The 22,940-nt window shown below is 48.7% G+C and overlaps 1 protein-coding gene across 2 annotated transcripts in view; it reads left to right on the top strand.

Annotated features, from left to right (window-relative positions):
• The window catches only part of MTMR14 (myotubularin related protein 14), a 50,163-nt gene extending 33,083 nt beyond the window's left edge, over positions 1–17,080 (top strand). The window contains exons 18-19 of one of the 2 annotated variants that reach the window (XM_069736437.1): positions 9,176–9,331; positions 15,841–17,080. In XM_069736437.1, coding sequence (XP_069592538.1) covers positions 9,176–9,331; positions 15,841–16,021 — 337 coding nt within the window. In that variant the 3' untranslated portion in view covers positions 16,022–17,080. The remainder of the gene's footprint in view (positions 1–9,175; positions 9,332–15,840) is intronic. The other variant, XM_069736438.1, reaches the window with a different exon arrangement.
• Positions 17,081–22,940: the final 5,860 nt, after the last annotated feature.

The following is a 22,940-nucleotide window of genomic DNA, read 5'->3' as shown; positions in this document are numbered from 1 at the left end:
GAATGTAGAGAGAGGAGGGTCTGGATAAGCCAGCCTTTCTGTGATGTCACAGCCTTAAGGTTTTAAGTGTCTGGCAGGCTCTGAGGAGTCACTTCTTCTTGACTTCTTGTCTTCTCCTGAAGCCAGCAGCACGTCCAATGAGCTGGGACGTATGGTTGCCTGCCATGCTTTGAACATGTGAGTGTTACTTTTTCTCATTTATTCCCTGTTTATTTCATAATTACCCTTGTACATATTTGCAATTGTCTCATTTGTAACATCTTTATAAAATATTTTTGATAAAGCACTGCCTAATATTTATGGAATATAATATTTAATATTAGTTCGTTCTCCTGTTCTAAACCGTACCCTAAGTCTTCTGAAGGGAAATACGCTACTGTTGTGTTGGGTTAGCTTCGGACCCGTTTAATCGAAGCTGGTGGCAGCGAGAGTGTGCTGACTGAGTGATGCTGTAGCGACTGCGGCGTTGATAATTATTGTTCCTGCCTGAGTGGGAGTAGTTATCACTTCGCTGCAGCGTGCCCAATAGCCAGTACATAGCAGGCAGCCTTTCTGGCGACTAATTACCCAGGGTGCAGTACCTAATCTGACCTGCGAGTAAGGGGGGCGCCAGAGAGCTGCAAGTGTTAAGTGGAACTGTAAGCGGGATATACATAAATCCCTGCAGTTCGTGGTATATAGAAAAGCAGTGGGATACCTAGAATAAGCCCCTGCTGTAAACTAAGAGGTCAATAGCCCTGTGTGTGTTTTCTCATCACATTGTTAGCAGTGGAGGGATAACTAAGATAAGCCCCCCTGCACATGTGATAGTTGTCTGTTGGCCTAAAGTCACCCTGAATCGTGACATTTGGTGGCAAGGCGCTGGGATATATTAGAGCATTAGTGATTTGGTTTGAGCAATCATTCCTCTCACTAAAAACTTGCAGAAAGTTCTTGCGAGGACTCTGCGCAAATAAGTTTGGAGAACGAACTCAGTGTTTTTAGTTGTGAGACAATTGTGTACTGGTAATTATTCCCTCCCTTTCTCTTCGTTTTTCTATCCTATCTTTTATTTGGCAACCATGGTTGTGCGGGAAGAAACCTTCTATGAGCAGCAGACGAGAGACACCCTTGTTGCCTTATGCAAGTCACAGCACATTGACTTTGCGGTTAAAAACAAAGCCCAACTGGTCGCAGTTCTGGTGCAATGGGAAGCCGACCAAGCCAGGCCACAGAGCCCAGAGGCCGCAGAAGCCAGCACAAGCGAACATGGTGCTGCAGCAGAGGTCCAACCACTGAATACGGGCCCTACTGGCAACCAGGGGGGCGCAGACCTCCTCCTGCAGCTGGCTCTGCATCAAGGCTCCGCAGATGACCTAGAGAGACGTCTGCAGCTGATCCAGCAATACCAGGAGCGAGCCGAGCGGGAGGCTGAGAGAGCCGAGCGGGAGGCTGAGAGAGCCGAGCGGGAGGCTGAGAGAGCCGAGCGGGAGGCTGAGAGAGCCGAGCGGGAGGCTGAGAGAGCCGAGCGCCAAGCCCAGCGAGAACATGAACTGGAGATGCTCCAGCAGGGGGGGATGCCCTCCACCGCCCAGAGACGTGAGCCCAGCAGCGCTCAGATACCTAAGCCCCGGCCCGATCACTTTCCTGTTATGGAGAAGGACGGGGACTTGGACACTTTTCTGCGGGCCTTTGAGAAAGCCTGCAGACAGTACCGGCTGCCTACAGATGAATGGGCCCGATACCTGATACCAGGGCTGAGAGGTAAAGCTCTGGAGGCGTTTGCTGCCCTCCCTCAAGAACAAGATGGTGACTATGAGGCCATCAAGCAGGCTCTGATAGCCAAGTACCAGCTTACACCCGAGGTGTACCGTAGAAAGTTCCGGACCCTCCAACGTGGCCCACACGACAGTTACAGTGATGTGGTGCATGGACTGGGGACCCACTTTGACCAGTGGACCCAAGGACTGTCAGTGACCACCTTTGCACAGCTGCGAGACCTGATGATCAAAGACCAGTTCTTTCATCTTTGCCCAGCTGAGGTGCGACAGTTCGTGATGGACAGAGAACCCAAAGACGTGACGAAAGCAGCGCAGATTGCCGATGCCTATGAGGCCAACCGTAGATCGGAAGTGCGGAAGCCAGTCACCACCAGCTGGAGAGGGGGTAAGCCTGCAACCAACGCCAGTACCCCTGCCAGCCAACACACCAGAGGTCCTGTCCCCGTAGCCAACAGCGCCAGACCTACCACCGAACCTCGCAAGTGTTTCACCTGCCATCAGACTGGTCATATCAGTCCCTCCTGCCCAACCAAGCAGAAGAACACCCCAGCCAAGGCCCCAGGGCCTAATGCAGCAGTTCTTTTGGTGGGTGGTGTGGTTGGGAGGGTGTGTGACAACGTACAGCACGTCACTGTGGGAGGCCATGTTGCTACAGGCCTCAAGGACACCGGGGCTGAACGAACCCTCATCCGACACGAACTGGCGGCCCCTGAAGAAATCATTCCGGGGAAAACCCTAACTGTCACTGGGATTGGGGGCATCAGCTGTCCCTTACCGATGGCCCGGGTTTTTATTGATTGGGGTGCCGGGAGCGGGGTGAAGGAAGTGGGGCTGTCTGATAATTTGCCCACTGATGTTTTGTTGGGGACTGATTTGGGGAGGATGGTTGCATACTATGTCCCTGACACCCCTCCCCAATCTACTAATGAGGGTAAAGTTATCCCTGATGATGATGATGGGAAATCGCATGTGTTACCTGACCATGCTTTATCTTGTAATGATGCATCTATTAACCATTTTTTTCCTAGGATTGATGGTGAAAATGTTGTACCTGTGCCAGCTGAACCTGATAATGTTTTTTCTGCAAAGGTTAATGTGTCCATAGGTACAGGCGTGCCCAGCCACGTCGCTCTGCGGAGTGAGACGGCTGAGGAACCCCTAACAGGGGCAAGTGTCGGTGCTACAGGAAGTGGGGAGCAGCATGGGAACCGTGAGAAAGGTGACGCCATGAGTGACCAGTGCCACCGAGGAAGGTAACTGGCCCATAAGTAGCACTGCCCCTGGAGTGTTGGGGGTGGATGGGGAGGTAGAGCCCATAGTAGCATCGGCTGATGGGCCTGTAGAAACCCCCGGGGAGACAGCCTACGTAGCTGCTGTCACCCGCAGTCAGAGTGCCCAGAACGCAGATAACTGTCTGCCTTCCGGACCCTCCTCAGTCATCACTGTGACTGAACCAGAGGTGGACCCAGAGCAGGTCCAAGAGGGTTCCCGTGGGGAAGGGACCCTGACGTCGCTTCTGGCTTCCCCTAGCCAGGAGTTTCAGGCCGCTCTGCACACAGATGCGAGCCTAGAGAGTTTGAGACAACTTGCCGGGACGCACTTCTCCGAGGTTGATAAGGAGAAGGTGTTCTGGGAACGAGGAAGGTTATACCGGGAGACCGTACCCGGAGAATCACAAAAGGAGTGGTTGAGGGAAAGACAGCTGGTCGTCCCGTAGCAATTCCGGGGTGAGTTGTTGCGGATTGCCCATGAGATCCCGCTAGCTGGACACTTGGGGATCAGCAAAACTAAGGCCCGGCTGTCCCAACACTTCTATTGGCCTAAGATGGGGACAGATGTGTCAAACTACTGCCGCTCCTGTATCACTTGTCAAAGAGTGGGGAAGGCAGGGCCTGCTCTTAAGGCTCCCCTGATCCCTTTGCCAGTGATAGAGGAGCCTTTCCAGAGGACATTGTGGGCCCGCTGGCCGTCCCCAGCAGCTCTGGAAAGCAATACATCCTTACTGTGGTAGACTACGGTACCCAGAGGCAGTAGCTCTGTCGTCAACTAGGGCAGATAAGGTGGCGGATGCCCTGTTGGCCATCTTTTCACGTGTAGGATTTCCCAGGGAAATGCTTACTGATCAAGGGACCCAATTTATGTCTCGCCTAATGGAGGCTCTCTGTAAGAGAATGCAGGTGAAGCACCTGGTATTGAGTGCGTATCACCCACAGACCAATGGCCTGTGTGAACGCTTCAATGGTACCCTCAAACAGATGCTACGCATGCTGGTTGAGACTCAAGGGCGCGAATTGGAGCGGTACCTTCCACACCTGCTGTTCGCTTACCGAGAGGTTCCGCAGGCCTCGACGGGGTTCTCCCCCTTCGAGCTCCTGTACGGCAGGCGAGTCTGGGGACCTCTTGGGTTGGTAAGAGAATCCTGGGAAGAGGAGCCGAACCCTTCTGAAGTGTCCATAGTGGAGTATGTCATGCGCTTCCGTGACAAGATGCAGACCTTGACGCAGTTGGTGCATGACAACATGACGCAGGCTCAGGCTGATCAGAAGCACTGGTACGACCAGAACGCCCGGGAGCGGACCTACCACGTGGGTCAAAAGGTGTGGGTGCTGGTCCCCGTACCAACGGATAAGCTTCAGGCAGCCTGGGAGGGCCCGTACGTCGTCCACCAACAGCTCAACCCGGTCACCTACGTGGTCACGCTTGACCACGCTCGGGGTAGGCGAAAGGCCTTTCACGTCAACATGATGAAGGCTCATCACGAACGTGAACCTTTCGTCCTACCGGTCTGCAGCTTGCCCGAAGACGGTGAGGAAGACACCCTCCTGGACATGCTGGCCCAAGCCAAGGCCACTGGGTCCATCGAGGACGTGGAGGTGAGCGCCTCGTTAACTGAACCCCAGCGGTTGCAGTTGCAAACCACACTGGAACCCTTCCGGGTCGTGTTTTCCAACCGACCTGGGAGAACTCAGTTAGCAGTCCACGAGGTGGACACCGGGAATCACGCCCCACTACGGCGAACACCCTATCGAATCTCTGACCAGGTGCAGCAGACTGTGCGCCAAGAGATCGATGAGATGTTACAGCTGGGGGTGATTCGACGGTCAAAGAGCGCGTGGGCAGCACCTGTAGTTCTCGTGCCAAAGAAGGACCGGACCACCCGGTTCTGCGTGGACTACAGGGGGCTCAACGCCATCACAGCCTCGGATGCGCACCCAATGCCGCGCATCGAGGAGCTGCTTGAGAAGTTAGCTGGCGCAGATTACCTAACAATAATGGATCTGAGTCGAGGATACTGGCAGATTCCCCTGAGCCCCGAGGCGCAGGAGAAGTCCGCCTTTATCACACCCTTTGGACTGTACGAGTCCACGGTCATGCCCTTCGGCATGAAGAATGCCCCTGCCACTTTCCAGCGGATGGTCAACCTCCTGCTTCAGGGACTGGAGAAGTACGCCGTGGCGTACTTGGATGACATTGCCATCTTCAGTTCCTCCTGGGAGGAACACCTGCAGCATCTCGAGGAGGTGCTCAGGCGAATTCACCAAGCAGGACTGACTATCAAGCCGGGAAAGTGTCAGATGGGCATGAGGGAGGTTCACTACCTGGGGCACCGGATAGGCGGGAACACCCTGAAGCCAGAGCCTGACAAAGTGGGAGTGATCGTGAACTGGCCCACTCCCGTGACCAAGAAACAGGTGATGTCCTTCTTGGGCACTGCAGGGTACTATAGGCGCTTCGTACAGCACTATAGTAGCCTGGCAAAACCTTTGACGGACCTCACCAGGAAGAAGCTACCCCACATCGTCAACTGGACAGATGGCTGTGAGGGGGCCTTCCAGGCGTTGAAAACCGCACTGTGCAACGCCCCTGTGTTGAAAGCAGTCGACAGCAGTCGACCGTACTTGGTGCAGACCGACGCCAGCGAGTTTGGCCTTGGTGCTGTGCTCAGCCAGGTTGACTCGGAGGACCAAGAGCACCCCGTGTTATACCTGAGCCGGAAGCTTTTGCCGAGGGAAGTGGCCTACTCCACCATCGAGAAGGAGTGCCTGGCCATAGTCTGGGCCCTGCAGCGCTTGCAGCCCTACTTGTACGGTCGCCCCTTCACTGTGGTGACCGACCACAACCCTCTGCGCTGGCTAAACGCCATGTGTGGAACCAACGGCAGGTTGCTACGCTGGAGCCTTGCCCTTCAGCAGTTTGACTTTACCATTGAACACAAAACGGGCAAAGAGCATGGGAATGCAGATGGACTCTCCCACCAGGGTGAACCTACTGAGGTGCCCATGGAGGCATACCGTGGTGTACTGCCTCCCTAGCGCACACCAAAAGGGGGAGGTGTCATGATATGGTATGAAATATCATAAGTTAGTTTTCTTGCTAGCCTGCATGGGCTAAGCCCCCCTTCTTGGAGTGATGCTGCAACAGTTTGTAGCTTCAAATTCCTTCCCTTTCACTCAGCCAAGAGCTGCTTTGCCAATGTATGGGGGGAGAGAGGTTTTATTGCCGAAAGGAATTTACGACCAGGTTAGAATCTTCCTCCAGCTGGATCTGGAAAAATGGCTCCAAAATTCATGAAAGATTCTTTGTTTGGTTTTTGTACGATATTATGCACCATGTTTACGTTAAGAACACGAAAATATATATTCGTATTCCCACTCGGTGTATCTACCCATCCCTTGAAACTCGGGCTTCTAACTCCGTCTGGTAAAGGTAGGGTTTTCTCTGTAAATATGTATCCCAGATAGGACATATTTGATCTCATTAGAATGTTCACGTTAATCCGAGATGAATGATAGGTTTGTTATGACTCTGACATGTTTTGTAGTGAAGTTATAGAAATTAGAGAAAATAGTTTACTCAGAATGTAGAGAGAGGAGGGTCTGGATAAGCCAGCCTTTCTGTGATGTCACAGCCTTAAGGTTTTAAGTGTCTGGCAGGCTCTGAGGAGTCACTTCTTCTTGACATATTTGCAATTGTCTCATTTGTAACATCTTTATAAAATATTTTTGATAAAGCACTGCCTAATTTTTATGGAATATAATATTTAATATTAGTTCGTTCTCCTGTTCTAAACCGTACCCTAAGTCTTCTGAAGGGAAATACGCTACTGTTGTGTTGGGTTAGCTTCGGACCCGTTTAATCGAAGCTGGTGGCAGCGAGAGTGTGCTGACTGTTGAGTGATGCTGTAGCGACTGCGGCGTTGATAATTATTGTTCCTGCCTGAGTGGGAGTAGTTATCGCGTCGCTGCAGCATGCCCAATAGCCAGTACATAGCAGGCAGCCTTTCTGGCGACTAATTACCCAGGGTGCAGTACCTAATCTGACCTGCGAGTAAGGGGGGCGCCAGAGAGCTGCAAGTGTTAAGTGGAACTGTAAGCGGGATATACATAAATCCCTGCAGTTCGTGGTATATAGAAAAGCAGTGGGATACCTAGAATAAGCCCCTGCTGTAAACTAAGAGGTCAATAGCCCTGTGTGTGTTTTCTCATCACATTGTTAGCAGTGGAGGGATAACTAAGATAAGCCCCCCTGCACATGTGATAGTTGTCTGTTGGCCTAAAGTCACCCCGAATCGTGACACCAAGCACAATGCCGAGCGTCGGATGGAGTGGTGTAAAGCCGCCACCACTGGACTCCGGAGGAGACGTGTTCTGTGCAGTGACGGATCGGACTTCTCTATCTGCGTCTGATGGAGGAGTCTGGGTTTGGTGATTCCAGGAGGACGTTACCCCCTGACTGCATTGTGCCCTCTGTACAGGTGGCGGAGGAGGATAATGCTATGGGCTGTTATCAGGGATCAGTCTCGGGCCACTCAGATCTTCATCTTCAGCACAAGACATTGGAGATAATTGTAGCTTCAGCTGTGTGAGAACAGTTTGAGGTTTGCCCTTCTCTGTCCCCCATGACTGTGCACAAGGTCCATACAGACATGGAGGGAAGAACATGAGCAGCGGAAAAGAGCCCGGACATTAGCCCCATCTTAGAACAGAGCTTGTGAACCCGGCGTCCCTCCCCCCAACATCAGGTCCCGAGCCCACAAATGCTCTTCTCCATGAAGGGGCAAAAATTCCCACAGACAGCTCCCATTATTCTACCAAATTTTGGAGCAATTACATTTGCAGAGGGACTGACTCAATGTCAATAGATGTAGTAGGGGAGGTTAGTGGTTAATGTTGGGGGGGCACATACTTCTCCATATTGTGTATCATAGTCTATCTTCTTCTGCAGCTTTTCCATAACTGCATATTTAGAAACCAACTCAAGTCTCAGCAAAAAAAAAAAAATCAGTCTAAGAGTAATACAAAAGTATTGTACAAGGAGGAGGGAGATGCAGCTGCAGGATTCCCTATATGTAGAAGCTGTGAGAGTGAAGAGAGTGCTGCGGGCGAGGGGCATCTTGCATCGGTAACTCTGTGGCTCCTGCCAACCCGTATAATGCTCAGAAGTAGACGCTGTTCATAATTTTAAAGGATTTCTGGAGGGTGGTGGTCCATAGATGTGGCCATAGTGCAAAATTGAAGGACCCCACCGCTATATGTTGTAGACCTAGGACTGCTTCAGGAAATGCTGTGAGATCTGCTGTTACCGTCCGTGCTTCATTTGGCTTTTACCACCTTCTACAGTAAATGTAAGGGCTGCATAAAAAAATGTGCACCATTCCCTTCAAATTCTGGCGTTGTGCCTACACCTTACCACGTGCACTGTGGCTTGCATGTAATTCCACATCTTTCCTGTAGTGGCCACTGCAGGGGAAGAGCACAGCCTGATGAGGCTTTTCTTGGCGATCAAAACTGATCATGGCGGGTTTCTGAAGCCAGACTCGTTCTGATCAGCTGCAGGCGAGAGATTGTTGTCATAAGACCGGTCCAATGGGAGGGGGGGATATTAATATTCCTGTAAAAAAAAAAATTGTATTAACCTTTTATTATTGTGCAAGCAATTAGTAGTAATTTGCTTTTGAAATCTTAATCCTCAACTAATCACAAGCCTGGCATGTTGTCTGAAGATTTTAAAGTGCTTTTTTTTTTTTTTTTTTTTTTTCTTCCAATCTTTTCCGCTTGGGCGTTAACTTCTCCTAATCTTTGGCTTTTGGCTGTTGGCGGATTATCGGGATCTCCACAAATCCAGTCCTCGCGCTTTGCGTGTGCTGTTTTCTGCATGCACCTTTATCGGCTTTGCAAAATCTCGGCATCATAAGAGAACCGTTGACCATCTCTTGGCGGAGGCAGGTCCTCGGGCCCCTGGCGTCTCCTGGTTCAGGGCCCCGTCTGCCGTTCTCTACACTGATGCGGAGTGGCGAGGTTCTGCACACGACCTGTCCGCTTCACGCTTCTGGAGATGCCTTTTTTTTTTTTTTTTTCCTCCTGTTGTAGAAGCCATTCACCCCATGGTCTTCCCTTTCTCTCTCCTCGCCTCAGATCAGCGGACCGTTCCCTACCTGGATCTTCCGTCTCCACAGACTATGGCAGCTGGCAGCTGGTATCGGAGGGTGGGAGTGTTCATGACCATGGTATCCTCAGTGCCGGTATCTTCCTCCCCTTCAGCTTCCCAGATGAGAAGCCGAGCGGCGGCCTGTAAGTGGATCCAGAGCGTCGGCGGCTCTTCCCTTCACTGAATGAGCATCCTGGCTGTTATATTACCCCCAGGTCTGCAAATCTTTGCTTCAAAGACCCTCAGCTACTGGTGTAATATCAGCGATAGCCCAAAATATCGGGGCCTGGTATTCTACAAACACCTGGGAAGGTTTGGGGTGGACTGGACCCCTCTTCTTCCGCCAGTTGTAGATTGCTGTAAAAAACAAACTGTTCCTCATACTACACCAGAATAAAAACTACAGCACATACTATAATACTGCCCCTATGTACCAGAATATAACTACTATAATACTGCCCCTATGTACCAGAATATAACTGCTATAATACTGCCCCTATATACAAGAATATAACTGCTATAATACTGCCCCTATGTACAAGAATATAACTACTATAATACTACTCCTATATACAAGAATATAACTGCTATAATACTGCCCCTATATACAAGAATATAACTGCTATAATACTGCCCCTATGTACAGGAATATAACTACTATAATACTGCTCCTATGTACAAGAATATAACTGCTATAATACTGCCCCTATGTACCAGAATATAACTGCTATAATACTGCCCCTATGTACCAGAATATAACTACTATAATACTGCTCCTGTGTACAAGAATATAACTACTATAATACCGCTCCTATGTACAAGAATATAACTACTATAATACTGCCCCTATGTACAAGAATATAACTACTATAATACTGCCCCTATATACAAGAATATAACTGCTATAATACTGCCCCTATGTACAAGAATATAACTGCTATAATACTGCCCCTATGTACAAGAATATAACTACTATAATACTGCCCCTATGTACAAGAATATAACTACTATAATACTGCCCCCTATGTCCAAGAATATAACTAATATAATACTGCCCCTATGTACCAGAATATAACTGCTATAATACTGCTCCTATGTACAAGAATATAACTACTATAATACTGCCTCTATGTACAAGAATATAACTACTATAATACTGCTCCTGTGTACAAGAATATAACTACTATAATACTGCCCCTGTGTACAGGAATAGAACTACTATAATATTGCCACTGGCTATAGTATAATGCTCTTTTCGGTGGTTGGGAGTATGTGGGACCTGCAGTAGGTATTTGATGCCTCGGGCGGTAGGTGAAGTGCAGCAGGTGTCCCCCCGGTGATGCAGTTATGGACCTCGTTGCTTTGCTCCGGGGGTCCGGCCTATAGGTGCACGTATAGATTTCAGTCTGCAGCCAAGGACGCGGCTCCCAAATCACCAGAGTCCCCATAGCCCTGGCCCTGTGTGCCTGCTCATACCTGTGCGCAGGGCGGTAATCTGCAGCTCGTCCTCCTTATTATATAGCACCGTGCACTGTCGCGGGTTATTCCATAATCTGCTCCATGTATAATAGATGAGTGTCACATCCCATAATGTGCACTAATGGCGGCTTCTCCTGCTGCTGCCGTGGGGCCCGTGGAGAGTCGGGTCGGCCACTCGTCTCCCCAACCCTGTAAACCTGCATTGGATTTCCTTTCCCCAGACATCATAGATTCCTCCTACTCCCTATATCTGGGCGCATATGACATGAAGACCCCATGTAGCTGTTTTTTGGCCCTCTGAGAACAGGGCCGAGCTTTCTAGGTCCAATAGGTCTCCAGTGGAACTTCTGTATTTCCAGGCAAGAGGATGGAGGATATCCCCAAGGGTTGTGGATAGGGGGGGAACGTGCATCCGGCCCAATCTGATTCCGAAAATGGACTTGACTCTTCTAGAAAGATTGCAGTGATTCTAGAGTATTTAGCACAGAGTCGGGATATTGGGTGCGGGGGTCGCTAATTGGTGGGCAAGAAATATTCTCCTGCGATCCACCACGAAAACCTTGTCAAATGTGCTTCCATTGCTCCAGATTTCAGCTTTACACCGCTGCAGCAGACGCTTGGCATTGTGCAGAATTATTAGGCTTTTGTGCAGCTGCTTGACCCTGGGAATCAAGTCTCCTGACCAGTAGCTCTGCTCCTTCAGATCTGTTAGAGAGACTCTGGAACTTAGTGATTCTTGAAGATTTGGCAGACTGTTCTTCGGACTGGTCCCGTTCTGTGAACTGGTGTGCTCACTGCTTCACTGCTGAGGTGTCGCTACTCTAGCAGGGCAGATATTTGATTAAATAAAATTCAAATCAATAAAAATCAAATAAAATAGAGAATGTGTGTCTCTAGTTCATAAGTATCAATCTATAGCTCATGTATATCTTCTATCTGGTGCTCGCTCGCGCTCTCGTATCGTTCTCTAGTATCACTTGCGCTCACTTGTATCGCTCGCTCACGCTCTTGTATCGCGCTCTCACTTGTATCGCACTCTCTAGTATCGCTCGCGCTCACTTGTATCGTAAGCTCGCGCTCACTTGTATCGCTCGCTCACGCTCTTGTATCGCGCTCACTTACGCTCTTGTATCGCGCTCTCACTTGTATAGCTCACTCACACTCTTGTATGGCGCTCTCTAGTATCGCTCGCGCTCACTTGTATCGCTCACTTGTATCGCTCACTCACGCTCTTGTATCGCTCTCACTTGTATCGCTCGCTCACACTCTTGTATCGCGCTCTCTAGTATCGCTCGCGCTCACTTGTATCGCTCACTCACACTCTTGTATCGCGCTCTCTAGTATCGCTCGCGCTCACTTGTATCGTTAGCTCACGCTCACTTGTATCGTTAGCTCGCGCTCACTTGTATCGCTCGCTCACGCTCTTGTATCGCGCTCTCACTTGTATCGCTCGCTCACGCTCTTGTATCGCGCTCACTTGTATCGCTCACTCACGCTCTTGTATCGTGCTCTCTAGTATCGCTCGCGCTCACTTGTATCGCTCGCTCACGCTCTTGTATCGCGCTCTCACTTGTATAGCTCACTCACACTCTTGTATCGCGCTCTCTAGTATCGCTCGCGCTCACTTGTATCGTTAGCTCGCGCTCACTTGTATCGCTCGCTCACGCTCACTTGTATTGTTAGCTCGCGCTCACTTGTATCGTTAGCTCGCGCTCACTTGTATCGTTAGCTCGCGCTCACTTGTATCGTTAGCTCGCGCTCACTTGTATCGTTAGCTCGCGCTCACTTGTATCGTTAGCTCGCGCTCACTTGTATCGTTAGCTCGCGCGCACTCGTATCGTTAGCTCGCGCGCACTTGTAGCCTTAGCTCGCGCGCACTTGTATCGTTAGCTTGCGCGCATTCGTATCGTTAGCTGGCGCGCACTCGTATCGTTAGCTGGCGCGCACTCGTATCGTTAGCTCGCGCGCACTCGTATCGTTAGCTCGCGCGCACTCGTATCGTTAGCTGGCGCGCACTCGTATTGTTAGCTGGCGCGCACTCGTATCGTTAGCTCGCGCTCCCTCGTAGCGTTAGCTCCCGCTCACCTGTAGCGTTGGCTCGCGCGCACCTGTAGCGTTGGCTCGCGCGCACCTGTAGCGTTGGCTCGCGCGCACTTGTAGCGTTGGCTCGCGCGCACTTGTAGCGTTGGCTCGCGCGCACTTGTAGGGTTGGCTCGCGCTCACTTGTATCGCTCGCTCACGCTCTTGTATCGCGCGCTCACTTGTATCGCTCGCTCACGCTCTTGTATCGCGCTCTCACTTGTATCGCTCGCTCACGCTCTTGTATCGCGCTCACTTGTATCGCTCACTCACGCTCTTGTATCGCGCTCTCTAGTATCGCTCGCGCTCACTTGTATCGCTCGCTCACGCTCTTGTATCGCGCTCTCACTTGTATAGCTCACTCACACTCTTGTATCGCGCTCTCTAGTATCGCTCGCGCTCACTTGTATCGTTAGCTCGCGCTCACTTGTATCGCTCGCTCACGCTCGCTTGTATTGTTAGCTCGCGCTCCCTCGTAGCGTTAGCTCACGCTCACTTGTAGCGTTGGCTCGCGTGCACTTGTAGCGTTGGCTCGCGTGCACTTGTAGCGTTGGCTCGCGCGCACTTGTAGCGTTGGCTCGCGCGCACGTGTATTGTGAGCTTGCGCTCTCTTGTGTTGCTCACACTTTCTTGTATCGCTCGCTTATCTGTTGCTGAGTCTTTTTGTCTCACTTGCTCATTTGTCACTCATATCTATCACTCGCTTTCTTCTGTAGCTATCGTTTTTTTTTTCTCTTGCTCTTATATCCATCACTCGCTTTCTTGCTCGCTTTTGTATTTCTCGCTCACTTGCACTCTCTCATGCTCGCTTTTATATCTATCATGTTGCTGTCGCTCTTATTTCTTGCACTTTTTCTTTCGTATCTCGCTCTTTATCCTTCACTGAGTAGTAGGAGACCTCTTCTCGCTCGCAGCTCGTGTGACTTCTATAATTGGACACCAGAGCTGTCTCGTCTGTCTCGTCAGTGACTGCCAGATACAACCATCGTCTCACCATAGGATACTTTTACATGACACTTTATACAATTTAGTGTCTGACGAGTCGGGGTAACGGTTGGAATATGACGCAGCGATGGCGGGTGCCGTCTGTACTCGCAGACCCTTCTGTTTTCCCTGGTCTAAGCCGAGCGTCTTCAGATGTGAAATCCTCGTGTTTTATACGTCGGTGTCATTCTGTACCTTTGGCTGGCGACTGCCGGGTGGAATAAAATGGACGGCGTTCTCTTCCTCTTGGTTCTTACCGTGTGCGACCACGCGCAGTTACCGCTGTTTGGCCATAACATTCGGGCCTCTTGCTCTGGAGGACCCGTCTTGTGTTGACATTCTGTAATGCCCCATCTCTCCTGTGGGGGCAGTATAGGGCAGCTCGCGCTCTCTTGTATCGTTCTCTAGTATCACTCACGCTCACTTGTATCGCTCGCTCACGCTCTTGTATCGCGCTCTCACTTGTATCGCACTCTCTAGTATCGCTCGCGCTCACTTGTATCGCTCGCTCACGCTCTTGTATCGCGCTCTCACTTGTATAGCTCACTCACTCTTGTATCGCGCTCTCTAGTATCGCTCGCGCTCACTTGTATCACTCGCTCACGCTCTTGTATCGCGCTCTCACTTGTATAGCTCACTCACTCTTGTATCGCGCTCTCTAGTATCGCTCGCGCTCACTTGTATCGCTCGCTCACGCTCTTGTATCGCGCTCTCACTTGTATAGCTCACTCACACTCTTGTATCGCGCTTTCTAGTATCGCTCACGCTCACTTGTATCGTTAGCTCGCGCTCACTCGTATCGTTAGCTCGCGCTCCCTTGTATCGTTAGATCGCTCGCACTTGTAGCGTTAGATCGCGCGCACTTGTAGCGTTAGCTCGCGCTCCCTTGTAGCGTTAGCTCGCGCTCCCTTGTAGCGTTGGCTCGCGCTCCCTTGTAGCGTTGGCTCGCGCTCACTTGTAGCGTTGGCTCGCGCTCACTTGTAGCGTTGGCTCGCGCTCACTTGTAGCGTTGGCTCGCGCTCACTTGTAGCGTTGGCTCGCGCTCACTTGTAGCGTTGGCTCGCGCTCACTTGTAGCGTTGGTTCGCGCTCACTTGTAGCGTTGGCTCGCGCGCACTTGTAGCGTTGGCTCGCGCGCACGTGTATTGTGAGCTTGCGCTCTCTTGTGTTGCTCACACTTTCTTGTATCGCTCGCTTATGTTGCTGAGTCTGTCTCTCACTTGCTCATCTATTTGTCACTCATATCTATCACTCGCTTTCTTCTGTAGCTATCGTTTTTTTTTCTCTCTTGCTCTTATATCCATCACTCGCTTTCTTGCTCGCTTTTGTATTTCTCGCTCACTTGCACTCTCTCACGCTCGCTTTTATATCTATCATGTTGCTGTCGCTCTTATTTCTTGCACTTTTTCTTTCGTATCTCGCTCTTTATCCTTCACTGAGTAGTAGGAGACATCTTCTCGCTCGCAGCTCGTGTGACTTCTATAATTGGACACCAGAGCTGTCTCGTCTGTCTCGTCAGTGACTGCCAGATACAACCATCGTCTCACCATAGGATACTTTTACATGACACTTTATACAATTTAGTGTCTGACGAGTCGGGGTAACGGTTGGAATCTGACGCAGCGATGGCGGGTGCCGTCTGTACTCGCAGACCCTTCTGTCTTCCCTGGTCTAAGCCGAGCGTCTTCAGATGTGAAATCCTCGTGTTTTATACGTCGGTGTCATTCTGTACCTTTGGCTGGCGACTGCCGGGTGGAATAAAATGGACGGCGCTCTCTTCCTCTTGGTTCTTCTAAAAGCCGAGCAGACCGTGTGCGACCACGTGCAGTTACCGCTGTTTGGCCATAACATTCGGGCCTCTTGCTCTGGAGGACCCGTCCTGTCCTGCATTGTATTGACATTCTGTAATGCCCCATCTCTCCTGTGGGGGCAGTATATGGCAGCTTTTTATGGTTGGGTTTAACCACTGATTACCGGTGATCGTCGGGTCTCAGCAGGAGGTCACTTTATGATCTACTTGCTGTGAAGGGACCTCTCTAACCCTTTTAATGAGTGATCTTAAGCATATATTTTGTTTACATGGATATTTATTGTCCTTTCCTCTCTTACAGGCATGCGGCACCGACGGAACGGGCGATGCGGCTGGAAGCTGTCCAGTCCATTTTCCTGTCTGCCTACAATACCACCATAGGCATAAGAACGGTGCCGCCGAGCCCGTCGGGGGCCATCGGCGGTCTTTTAGAACAGTTTGCCCGCGGCGTGGGCCTTCGAGGAGCCAGTACCATAGTGTGATGAAGCCGCTGGGTACCTAGAAGCCCCGACGCGCGCTTCATTCTCCCCTGTAGAAGCCATAGAAGACAATCGCCAGGACACGTTCAGGATGTCTCCTTTTTATATGTTGTGATGTTGATGAGAAGGGAACGGTTCTTCCAATCATAAAAAAAAAAAACCTTCTGTCGAAAAGGCTGATGACTTGTAAAGTAGCTTTTTATATCCAAATTTGACAAAACTGCAGCTATTTTTTTTTTTTTTTCCAAGAGGAAATGGATATTTAATCAGACAGCTGCCATGACTGTATGTCAGGGAGTAGGCAACCCATGGCTCGGAAGCCCAGGTCCCAGCATGCCTCGATGGCAGGATGTTTAGTATGGATCTATAATCTGCACCCCCAAGGGGGTAATATCTCTTCTTGTCTCGCAGACATCTGATACAAAGCCCTAGAACTACATGATAAAATTCTGCTACCTGCAGCCACCACTAGGGGGAGCTCACTTAAGCGGTTTCCTGTTGGCTCCCCCTAGTGGTGGCTGTGGGTAGCAACACTTCTTTTTTGAAAGTTGTTCTCTAATCATCATTATCTAGCAAAATTGATGCAGAACTACAACACCCAGCATGTTCTGATAACCACCACAGCAGGAAAGCAAAATACAGCAGTGCATACCGCAGACAGCGCTGATGAATGAAGTCTGGACTTCGCTCGCCGGCCTGTCCAGCGATCTGACTTTTTATTTGGGGGGTGCTATTTAAAGGGACAAATGTGGGGGAGGAGCGTGATGCAGGGATTCTCTCTGGTGCACTTTTTGTTCCTGTGTCCCTCCTGCCCCCTCCTCATTCAGAGCCAGACTGTTATGTCTGCAGTGCTGTCGTTGCTAGGAGTGCTGGGACTTGTAGTTCCGCAGCCACAGTACTACCTCTAGCCCTTTTCTTTTGCTGTACACTATGATTTTCTTTTATCTCATGATTGATGAACAAAGTCAGGATTCAATTTTTTATTTTTATTTTTGCTTTTTTTTGCTCTTTTTTTTGCCTGTTGATATTTCATTGTTTCAAATTAAAGAAAAATGTATCGTTCATATTTATACAGAATCTGTGTCTAGAATCTTGTATCCGCTCCGCAGACAGGACTGTATGAAGGTAGAACTTGCAGGATGAGGGGGGAAAAAAAAAATAAAAATTGCGCCACTCGTGACTTCAGGCCGTGTCTGGTATTGCAGCTCGCCTCCCATTTACTTCACTGTTGAACTACCAGACACAGCTCGTGGATGAGAGTTCTGCTTTTTTTTTTTTTTTTTTAAGGAAAATGGAGGATATGGATGAATTATAAACACTTTCATTAGAACGAGCTCGCTGACACATTCTCCGTTTCCTCATTCTGCAGCCGGCAATAGACAATGCAACACAAAACAGAGAAGCTAGAGAAAGCAAAATTTGTCATGAAATAGAGTTGCAAAAATTCTTTTCAACCTAAAATACATGCTTTTAAGAAGTAAAAAAGAAAAAAAAAAAACCTACCGTTTCTCGTATGCAGCTCCAAGGCATATCTGTGTATCTCCGTTGTTACAGACTACAAATCAAACCCAACGTGGTCTGATCCTGCAGTCATCTGTTACTTCCCTCGGCATCTGCTGTCTGTAAGAACAGTGAGCCAAGCACGTAGCTGCAGTATCAGACTACACTGGATTTGTCGTCTGTAACTATGGCGACACATGGGTTTGCTTAGGAGCTGTATACACAAAACGGTGTAAGCAAATTTTTTATTTTTCCCCCTCTCCTGATAAAACCAGACTAGAGCAATGATATCCGGGTGATCCTACAAACCTGGAGAGGTGAATCTCTACAATTTAAAATCCTAGACTGTATTTTTCCCAAATTGTCCATCCTGTGGCGGCTGTGGGAGGGGGAGACAATAGCTAAATTCTCTCCACCACTAGGGGGAGCCGTGCAGCGCTTGGTGAGCTCCCCCTGGTGGTGGCTGCTCGTTATCAGCACAGAATAGCTTCACGGATGTAATCTGTGCTCGTCTATGGGGCAATTCTGATAGACTGCGGAAAGTGGCCGGTAACCTAGGTAGCAGGTATTACACATTAATCTTAAAATCCCTTTTGATATTGAGAACAGAGAGTATTTTTAATAGGTAAATTGCAGCGAAGTATTCCTCCAAAAAGGAGCTTGGTGTAAATATTTGGGACTCAATGGATTCTCTTGTTTCATCTCCCCATTGTCTTCTCTTTAGCAAGTTTATATCCCATTAAGAAATCTCCACCTTATTCACTGCTTAGTATTTAGGACCGAAGTTCTGCACACGTTTATTTCATAACCGTTGTTTTTTTTATAGCTGATATTGAGCTCCACATCCTCCATGTAGCCATTGTTAAATGATCAGATTCTGGCTGCCTGTCGTCACCACTAGGGGGCGCTCAATGAGAGGTGAATGTAGACTGAAGCGTATGGAGGAAAAGTAGCATCAGAGTATCTCATGGTTTTCCTCGTTTTGGGGGGGAAGGTGCGGTGTAATAGCACATGTGCCACTTTTTAAGAAAATGAGGCCAATTTCTGATGGCTGAGGGTTTTAGTATAAAGACCAGTAGTAATAGGCAATCCCATAGTGACCAGCTCTGCATGCGCTTAGTTGTTGGATATGTATGTAGCAGAGCTCAAATCGTTGTGTTACTGTTTGCCAGCAATGCTATTGAAACCCGCAGAGTAACATCGCTGTCACGTGAGACACTAAGCTCTGCTGCATCTGTATAATAAGCAACAGCTGGACGCTCGCTGGAACTGTAATCCATGTATAGTAGGAGGAGGAGGACGGCGGCGTATTCTGGGAATTAGGATTTGGACGTCGGCAGTGTAGTGAACCCCATCCACTCACTAGCCTATATATAATCATCGTTGGACGCCATAAAGGACAACTACTAATCCAGTGCAGTCTAACCCAGGGGTGTCAAACTGCATTCCTCGAGGGCTGCAAACGGGTCATGTTTTCAGGATTTCCCTGTACTGCACAGGTGATAATTTAATCACCAACTCATTATTTGTGTAGGTGATTAAATTATCACCTGTGCAGTACAAGGAAATCCTGAAAACATGACCTGTTTGCAGCCCTCGAGGAATGCAGTTTGACACCCCTGGTCTAACCTGAACCCGTGTAGGACTACAACTCCCACCATGCCCTGAGAGCCACAGGCTGGAGGAGTTACGTGAAGTTACTATATGACCATAACGACTGGCAGCCAACTCTAGAAACCAAGCCTACTTATTTAGCTAGAGATATGGGAGCAGAGTAAGTATCACTGCACCACCAGGTCCAGGTGCAGTCTGGTTGAGGTTTCCAGGATATTCTGGTTTTTATGTCATATTTCATATTTGTTACATGGTTTCTATTCCTAGACTTTCTCCCTTTTTCTCAATCCCCAGACGTCTTTCATCCCTTCTCGGTTTTGACTGGTCGATATCCGCTGCTCCAGTGAACTTCCAGCTCCTCACATCTGTCGCTGCTTCCAAGCACACATGTGCGGCTGATCTGTCGGGGGATTGTCATTTTAATCTATGTATTAGAGATAATGCCGGGCGCGTGACCTCGCCGGACGGCACCGCGCAAAAAAAAATAAATATTTTGTATGAAAACGTCGACCTTTCATTGTTGTAAACATCAACAAACGTATCACATTTTTACACTTTTATTTTTCTTCGTTCCTACATCAAAATAAAAAAAAAAAAAAAAAAGAGCGTAGTTTTCGCATGCAGTACAACATTTATGGCTGCGGCAAAAATAAAAAAAAGTCAGAAAAAAGTTCCTTTAGAAGTTCGGAACACATCCGTTTATATTGCCGCCGTTTTTAGCATGCAGATAAAGTAGTCGTTTAGGCAATTGCTGCGACAATTGATGGTCTTCAGCTCTGAGCTCACAAAAAAATTTGCACAAAATTTTTTACGATATTTAATACTTATTTCATATTTGTCCATGGGAAAAACTCCCCGTGCTTCTATGCTTAAAAAAAATTGCACTTATGTAATTTGTGCAATACTTGAGGTTCAACATTGGATATATATGGAGAATACAGGTAATTGGTTCATTTTTCCTTTAAATTCATGGAAGAAATTAACAAAAAAAAAAAAAAAAGATTGCAAAAGATCACACGCCCTTTAATCTCAAGACTCCATAGTCTATAAACCCAGAGATGTCAGGGTGAAGCGTTACATAGTGCTGGATGGAGAGGGTTGCCTGGCATCCGAAGCAATTTCCTATGGTGCAATATTGATGTTAATTGGAAGTAATCAAGAATCGACAGAAGAATTAAAAGGAAAGTCCACAATCACTTAAAGGGGTTGTTGATGCTTGCAATGAAAATCTGCAGTCACCTGACTGCAAGTATGTGATTTGCATACATGTGGCCACATACCGACTAGACGTGCCCGACCTTGCTTAATACAAGTGAATGGAGTGTGGCTGTGCACGTCTAGTCGGAATGTGACCAGGAGTATGAAAATCACCTACCTGCAGTCACGTGACCGCCTGCACCAGAAAATTCTGACAGCGTGCAGGGCATGCAGAATTTCACCCCAAGACTCGACAACCCCTGAGCGCAGCGGTTTTCACTCACCACCTTTGTATAATATTTGGGAGGGGGTAATATCAGAATGTGATGGATTTTAAGCTTTTTACGAATTTAGAGTTCGTGCCCATTTATTTGCACTTCTAATTCCATTGGTGACCGCTGGACGCAGAGGAAGTGCCGTCTATTACCTGTCTTACCTGTCGGCGTCCGCAAGTCTTCTTTTGATTAGCCGGTCTGTCGAGACCTCATCGCTATGGCGTGATGGACATGTGACGTTGTACCAGGCCGGCTAATCAAACAGATGCTGCCAGGTACCAGGCGGCACTTCCTCTCCCGTCGAGCGGCCACAAACCATTGTTGTGGCTGATGTAATGGGGCTAACTCGAGATGGATATTGATTTCAATCATGTCTATTTTGTAAGAAATGCAATGTATGGAAGGACCATTTAAGCCCTAGTCCTTGACACATGTAATGTATGGGAGGACCATTTAAGCCCTAGTCCTTGACACATGCAATGTATGGAAGGACCATTTAAGCCCTAGTCCTTGACACGTGCAATGTATGGAAGGACCATTTAAGCCCTAGTCCTTGACACATGCAATGTATGGAAGGACCATTTAAGCCCTAGTACTTGACACATTGGGCATGCCCCAGAAGAAGCTATGAGGCGAAACCAAGGTCGAGCAAGAGTCTGGTGTGCCACTGATTTTATAGAACACGTTTCTTGGTATAAAGGAGTAAATAACCTCTTGATTGTCCCAGCATGAGGTCTGCACTATTGTGTTACACTTAATATATCACTAGGAATACCGAGGCCAAAATGGATACAAGAACCAATCAACAACCACTGCTACAGAGGTTCAGCTTTGGAGACCTTTCTATCCTCGCGTGTACACAGAGGTCATGAGCGGAAATTGCTATTCAGACTGCGACCGTTTGAGTCTCAAGAGTATAAACCTGGACTAATTTCCTCTCCTGCTTTCGCAGCTGATGTTTGCTGCAATGTATCAGTAGCCAACGTAGCAGCAATTCTAATCAGTGCTAACTCCAGTTGCTATAGTGAAGCAGCCGACAATCACAATTTTTTGCGTTTTATACTCCCACTTGTTAAGTCATGGAGTCATAAGATGGTTTTTGAAAATAAGTCCCCAAACGCCGGATATCACCGGAACATCTTCAAGATGGTTGACGACGTTCTTCTAGTCATCTGCCAAGAACGGTCCTTGTACTGTCAGAGCACCGCTCACTCAACATCTGCAAGATGCACACTGACACCGCAGTATGGAGTGTAGGAACACTTCCCACTGATGTTCCCGGACCTCCCTGCCGTCCGACCAGCCTAGTAGGTCCCAGCCTAACACAATGGCATTTGGTATGCCGTCTGATCTCCCTGGCTCACAAGGATTAAAGAAGAGCTTTCATCTCCAGCCTTGTCTTCTTTCATAAGTCAAAGGGAGAGTTGAAGAACATCCTAAAGTTTTCATTCAGCCCTAACAGATTTAAAGTGAACCCTACACCTGTGTATTCAATAGGTTACCATACTTTTATTATTTTTTTTTATATTTATGGCAAATCTTCAGGATGTTACTGACCTGGATGAGAGTAGAATGGAACAGAAGGGTGGAAACTATTTCAATTGTACAGCTCATTGACATGATAGATTATAAAATGCTGTCCACCTGCAACCACCACTAGGGGGAGTTCCCTGTATACAGAGATACATGATAAGATCCTGTCTGCAGCCACCACTAGGGGGAGCTCCCTGTATACAGATACATTATTATTATTATGCATTTTTATAGCGCCATTTATTCCATGGCGCTTTACATGTGAATACGGGGCAGATATAGACAAATACATTAAACATGAGCAGATAACAAGGCACACGAGTACATAAGGAGGGAGGACCCTGCCCGCGAGGGCTCACAGTCTGCAGGGGGTGGGTGAGGATACACTAGGAGAGGGAAGAGCTGGCTGTGCGGCTGTTCAGTAGGTTGAGGATCACTGCAGGCTGTAGGCTTGTCGGAAGAGATGAGTCTTCAGGTTCTTTTTGAAGGTTTCTATGGTAGGCGCGAGTCTGATGTGTTGGGGTAGAGAGTTCCAGAGTATGGGGGAAGCACGGGAGAAGTCTTGGATGCGGTTATGGGAAGAAGAGATGAGAGGGGAGTAGAGAAGGAGATCTTGAGAGGATCGGAGGTTGCGTGTAGGTAGGTACCGGGAGACCATGTCACAGATGTATGGAGGAGACAGGTTGTGGATGGCTTTGTATGTCAGTGTGAGGGTTTTGAACTGGAGTCTCTGGGCGATAGGAAGCCAGTGAAGGGCTTGACACAGGGGAGAGGCTGGGGAATAGCGGGGGGACAGGTGGATT

This window comes from Ranitomeya imitator, chromosome 8, assembly GCF_032444005.1.
Source record: "Ranitomeya imitator isolate aRanImi1 chromosome 8, aRanImi1.pri, whole genome shotgun sequence".
NCBI classification, from domain to species: domain Eukaryota; kingdom Metazoa; phylum Chordata; class Amphibia; order Anura; family Dendrobatidae; genus Ranitomeya; species Ranitomeya imitator.
The sequence above is the reverse complement of the archived record's forward strand: the minus strand, read 5'-3'. Positions and strand labels throughout refer to the sequence as shown.